Here is a 6471-nt window from a genome sequence, read left to right on the forward strand (position 1 = left end):
CTATTTACTGATTGTAAATTAGTCAATTAGGCAAGCCTTTGGAAGAAGGTTCAATGTTTTTTAGAGACTTTTTTCTATGCTTGGCCCATATGCGATTTTGTAACATATACTTATAACCTAATTCCAAGAACAGGTGTGTGGTTTATCTCTTAAATGAAATCTGTAACAGTTGATTGTAATCCATCAGAAAGAGCTTCCCTAATTAAAACCACTTTTAATATGTACCCATGTGTATAAAATATGGTCTCTTATACTTTGAACAAAGATTTTACTTTTTTTTGCCCTAGTTTTCTTCCAGTGTAACTTTTAAGTTCAGATGGTCAAAATGTATAAGTAAAAGCACTCCTTGAAAGCCCTAGCTTTGAAATATAGAAATTATTTAAATACAAAATATAGGAAGTTCTCAAATGGTAAGTAAAGCTATTGAAAACAAAATAACGTAAAAATGCTTTGTAACTTGCAGTGGGCTACACAAACATAAGATACTACCTTTTGAATCTTACTTCTTTATTAACCAAGTTATTTTGTAGCAAAACGGTATTTCCCTTCCAAGAAATAAGTGATTATAAACAATGGGGGTTTTAAGGAAAAATAAAGTATTTGCTGTGATAATTTTCCCTGCCTACTACTGTCACCAGAAATTACGTAAAGATTTATTTGAACTAACTGAATCACTAGATCAAAGTTAAATTTGTTATAGAATCACATCACTTTTCTGCAGAAATAGACAACAAGCCCAAACTAGTTTCCATTCATCACAAGGCAGTTTCTCCAGCTCAGTCTGTTTCACTTACTACAAGATTTGATTTTAAGAGTTATTTGTATGGGAAGATTTTTAAGTTCTTGTCTGAGACTTCTGCTGGAAGATGTGCAGCTGTTTAGATTTTCTGGCCACACTCTTAACCGTGAGTTTCGTTGATTTCCAGTTGCCTGACTTCGACATGATAGTCCAGGACCACAGTCACAGCGCTGGAAGATTTCTGGAGCTTGCGCGGTATCTTTGTGCGCTCTCCTAGAGCAGACCTGTCCCTCCAATGGGACCGGTTTACAAATTTTAGTCCAAAAATGACGAGCACAGCAAAGTCCAGGTCCACAGTCGAAAGTTCTAAGACAGCTTTCTCCCTCTTGTCCTGTAACGAGATTGATACGGGCTTTAGTAATAAGCAGGGGGAATGGTGGCTTGTGAGGGCATGACTGGGTTAGGGCGTGGGGTGTAGGATAAGGTCGCAAAGTAAAGATAGAGCAACAGCCTGCCTGGCTCCTGGGCTGAAAGCAACAATGGAGTGGACATCTCTGTCTTCCCAAACACAATTTACTGCTTTATAAAGTTAAAACATTTATTAAAGAAAGATGGGATTTCCAGTCTTGAGACATGAAATAAGTATCACTCATCAGTGTTTTATTAAATGGGATTTGTACTGACCCAAAGAGAGACCACTACTTACACAGGGGGCAACTAACCGCCTTCAACAAACAAGAATGGCCAATTCACCACCTTCAAAATCCTAGCTGCTTTATGTCAGAGACTGGAATTTGAGACTGCAATTTTGTAAAAAGCATCTTAGTGAAGTTCGTATTTTGTCCGAGAATGAAACGTTATTGCGTCTATGTTCCTCTCTCCTTTATTTTGTATTCTGAGGATCTAGAAAGGGAAATTTCTATTTGTTAAATTATAGGCTATAAAAAGATGTGCATATAAAATTTAATTAAACAATTAAAGGCTTTCTTGCTAATCAGCCCGTTATTATAGCTATTCCCCGTCCTCTTGGCCTGCCAACTACCTTGTGCTCTTACCCCCATGATCCCCATAGCTGTTTATGGAAAGAGATTGGAAATAGGACATGCTCCCTAGGTGTTTCCGGGGTGGAGAGGCATAAGTCAGTTTCAGCCTATCCTTAAGAGCCTAGGAGGAGAAAATATTTTTCTTAAAAAAAAAAATATATATATATATATATATATATATATGCTTAGAATGCTGCTGTTACCCTTACTGCCTTGTGATTTTTTAATATTTGGCTTCCTCTTGGGCTTGTTTTCCTGAATTGGGTGCTCATTTGTTCCTTGTGTATCTGTGTCGTCTTGGTCATCGATCTGCCTCTCCAGTATTGGGGTTGCATCTTCCACTGCAGTGCAAACATCTGAGAGACAAGCAGGTGGAGTTAGAGGATGAGAACCACAGACAGGCTCATTATCAGACTGTCACAGGGTTTGGCAGTACTTCCGCCTTCAGTTTCTGTATAACTTTCTAGATTTCCGGGACACAGGCACTAAATATTTACATCTCACATATGGCAAAGCAGGTGCTTAAGTAATTAATGGAATCTAAGTGAAAACAGAAGAACTTGAAAGATTCCAACTTGAACCCTTGCTTTAAAATCATCTCCAAGTTGCTGGCAAGAGTTGTTGCCGGGAAAGAAACTATTTTGCCGCATCGGGAAGAGGCAGCTGCGGAGAACCACTTTGGAGCCTTTAGAGAGTGCCTGTCGTGGAATACCCTCGTCTAAGAGACCCGGATGCTGTGTCTGCTCTTTGGGAGCACTGCAGTCCTGCAAGTCTTCGTGCTGACTCACCGTTCACGCAGAGCGTCCCCGGGCAGCACACGGCAGCCCACTGGCACCACCTCCATAATCCACGACAGGTAGCACAGGATGGCTTCTCATCCTGGGGTTTGAGGCAGAATTGTCTAGTGTTGCAGTCTGTGTCAGACATGCACTGTGAACCCTGTAAAGAGAAGCTGTTGTCACAGGGCTAGGGAATCCGGCGAGATGTGAAGAGTTTTTATTCCAGGCAGGAGATGGAGAAAGCCAAAAAGAGAGGCACTTTAAACACTGAGGCAAACCTCAAGCAGCATCTTGACTTTTCACTAGAATTGGTTTTCTTTCACAAAGCGGAGAGCAAATCACCAACGAAGAGACCTATGTGCTGCAAAGGTTATTTGTGTCTGAAAAATTGTCCTACTTTTAAACATAGAATTTCATCTTTTATGCTCTCTGTGAAAATGGAAGAAAATGTTTTCCCACGTGTGTCTTAGAGACGGTTATGAGATTTTTGATATGTATCTAGAAGCTCTAGATGCTGTGCGATAGTTTAAAGAAGTGTTGGTGTTTGTGGCATCCCTATTTGACCGTTTTACTCCAGTGAATCACATCAGTCACCATTTGCCAAGTAGGCCCCTCAGTGGGCCAACCCAACCATCCTTTGGTTTCTAGTGATGCCTCATTTGCAGAGAAACAGATACCGAAGACTGATTTCTCTCATCTTCGGTTGATGGTTTTTCATATGTATATGAAACATTTCCTATAAAACAATTCTGTGAAGTGAGAGGGTTGGCACGCAGCATGTAACTTCTGACTCCCATATTCCCTGGCTGTGTGGCCTTGGTTAAATTCCTCAGCGTCTCTGAGCCCATTTCCGCCATCTGTCATTAGGAGATGTGATAGCTGTCTCAAGCTCTGAGGAAGAGGAGATGAGATAGTATGTATAAAAGGCCTGGCACGTGGTGTATAGCTTTCTAAATGTTAGCTTACTCCCTGATTTATAGGTGAATTGATAGCCCTGAAATTCCATGCCCTGAAAAGCCACTTGGCTCATCTGGTGAGTTAATGCTAAAGCGACTGGATTCTTCCAGGGTGCCTTCCACAGCCTCCATCCGGCCCACCGTCTAGATGAGCTACTTCAGATGCTCATCTGCGTAATGGCTTCACTCGAGCCCAGCGCCCAGCCCTCCTCCTCAACCGAGCGTTACCTTCCGGGCTCCTTGCGCATCCACAGAGCTCTTGTTGTTGACATCCAGAACCAGGGCTCCCAGGGGGGCGCACAGCCAGCCAAGCCGCAGCAGGACCAACACCACCATCCTGGACCTTCTCAGCCCTCCCTGCGTCCTCCTCGAAGCTGGCCTGCTCTGAACCCACGATGGAGCTTTTGCCAAAATGGGAACTCGGCAAGTCGCCCTGGGATTGCTATTTCTGAAAGACAAGCAAATCTTCGTTGGAGGAAGGTGTGTGAAATCAGGCGAGCGAGGTCTGACCGGCGGGTTCCCTCTGAAACTGTTTATAGACGTGCCCCCTCCTTTCTCTCCTCCTCCTTCCTCCTCCCTTTCCTTCCTTCTTACCCCACACAGGCTCCAACAAATCCCCTCAAATCTGTTTGACCAATAGTTCAAAATGAGGACTCAATAGAGGGGGAGCAGAGGCAGGGCTGCAGCCACTGCTCCTCCAGGGGTTGAACCCCTCTTAATCACTGCATATCAAAGTCAGTTCAAAGGGCCAGCGGAAGAGCAGGATGTCTGTATCAAAAGCAAACTCTGATAATCACCTGCATTTCCTACCTTCAGTAATCCTGTGAGGGTGGAGGGAATCTGCTCTAAGACCTGTTTTCACAGCTAGTTGTGCTCCAAGAAAGGATGAAACCTGTTAGCCAATACGCTCTGCGGGATGCCAAAAACTAATGAGTTACAAAAAATATACTGAGAAACTTTACACTGTGCTCAGATAGTGAAGACAGATAGAAAAGAGACAAAATGCCCCCTGAGTGTCTCTGGTGTTCAGACGTAAAAATCCCAATAGCTTAAGAGCTGTGAATGTAACAGCACCTGTCCCGACTAAATGTCAATTGGAAAATAATTCTCCTTAAAATGAAAATGGAACTGTTTGAAGTTAGGATTATTTAATTAGGAAGATAATGATTTTATAAAAATTGCCTTTTTTAGTGATAGGGACAACCGCAGAAAGCCCATTTTATATACAGTTTTATACAATTTAATAGGAAGTTTAGGTGTATTTTATGAGCAATGGATTTAATTTGTGTTGTATGATGTTGAAGTGACTTAAGCAGAACAGGCTTCAAGACTGGAACTCATTTCAGATGGGATTTCATGCATTTTCAAGTTTCCTAATTTGAATTTTTAAAAAATGCTTCATCCCTTTTTCTCTGATTTTTTTTTCTCCAGCCAGACTAGCCAGTTAGCAAAGTCGAGTGATTTAGACACGTGCTTATCACTGCCTAAGTCCTTTAGGGTAGATCTGGGTCCCCAAATCCCTTCATTGTTTGCTTTGTTCTCAGGGTAAATTCATCCCCGTACCTGGGGTGTAAGGCGCCGTTTAAAATCTACCAGTGCCCCTTATCTATGCCATCAATGGTAACCTTGGTGTTACTGGGTCTTCCTCCAAAACACCTGACATCAGTCCGTCAAGAGGTACCTGGACATTCTGTGCCAGGGGACCATTCCCAGCCTCGAGGGACACCTGGAGCCCAGTGGCTGGGGCAGGTGACCTGAGGGTCCGTTACCTGGCTCTCTTCCTGGGGTTGGATGCCTGTCCCCATCGTGTGGCACAACGGAGCTATTTCTTCTGCAAGTACTACTTGTTTTCATGTAAACTGAGAGCATCAGACACCCTTTGATAGTAGGATACTCCTGGTGACTAGGGGTGTTCCAGAATTTATTTTGAAGTTGGACAATTATGGCCGAACATAAAGGAGAGAGAGCCCCAGGGTTCGCTCTCTGCTGGGTTTCCCTGCTTCCTGTTACCTAACAGAAGAGAGAATACCAGGGCACCAGAGGCCTCTGGCAAAACACACAGACAAAAAGGACTGGAACCAAACGTTCATTGAGTACTTTGTACTTAACAGAACCTATGTGTAGGTGTTGGGAATAAAAGATAAAACACAGTCCTTGCCCCTGAGGGGTTAGTATCCAAGAAGATCTACATGTAGAGATGATTTTGATATAACAAGCACTAAGATAAAGATAGAAATGTGGAGCTGAAGGATCACAGAGAAGGGTGTGATTAGACCTTCTGGAGGAATGAAGGAATGCCTCTACAGAGGTGGTGACTGGTCATTTGAGCTGGGTTTTGTGGGATGAGTAGGAGTTTCCTAGGTTGAGAAGTAGGGGATGGTCTTACCCCAGGCTCAGAGGGTGAAGTGTGTGCAGGGGCAGGGAGGTGCATTTTGGTTCTAGAGAATCTGTGTGGCTGGGGCAGATGGTGGAGAGACAAGAGGAGGCTAGACTGTGAGGAACCTGATAACAGGCAAGGGACACCGGGTATTATTTCATATGCAGTAGAAAGTCATCGGGGGAATATTTGAACTTGAAAATGGCAGGATCTAATTTGCTTTTTAGGAAAGCAGTGCTGGCGGCGGTGTGGAGCTAGGGTGCAGTGGATTGAAAGCGGATGCTGGGCCAATGAAGAGAAGGACGAGGAGGCAGAGGAGGGCCAGTGTAAGGCAGTGACACAGTGACCGTGAGAACCAGCCAAGGATGGGATTGGGCACTTGAGTCCCTACCATTTGATGTGGGGGGTGGCGGGAGAGTGAGACAGAAGAGCCGAGGTTACCCTGACATTTCTAATTCCACGCACAGGTGGATGGCTATGGCACTGAAGATGGAATTCAGGATGGAAAGCAGATTGGGGGGGAAGGGTGACACGATCCAAATCATCAAGGCTTTGCTGGGCATCTTAACATGGAAGA

At 43.8% G+C, this 6471-nt stretch overlaps 1 protein-coding gene across 1 annotated transcript; it reads right to left on the reverse strand.

Moving 5' to 3' along the window:
* Positions 1 to 694: 694 nt before the first annotated feature.
* DKK4 (dickkopf WNT signaling pathway inhibitor 4) lies at positions 695 to 3859 on the reverse strand. The gene is made up of 5 exons (XM_030829797.2): positions 3746 to 3859; positions 2571 to 2721; positions 1986 to 2138; positions 898 to 1130; positions 695 to 715 (listed from the first exon to the last, which is right to left on the reverse strand). The coding sequence occupies exons 1-5, from the start codon at positions 3851 to 3853 to the stop codon at positions 695 to 697; spliced, it is 666 nt and encodes a 221-aa protein (XP_030685657.2). The 5' UTR covers positions 3854 to 3859.
* Positions 3860 to 6471: the final 2612 nt, after the last annotated feature.

Source organism: Globicephala melas, chromosome 21, assembly GCF_963455315.2.
Source record: "Globicephala melas chromosome 21, mGloMel1.2, whole genome shotgun sequence".
Classification (NCBI taxonomy): domain Eukaryota; kingdom Metazoa; phylum Chordata; class Mammalia; order Artiodactyla; family Delphinidae; genus Globicephala; species Globicephala melas.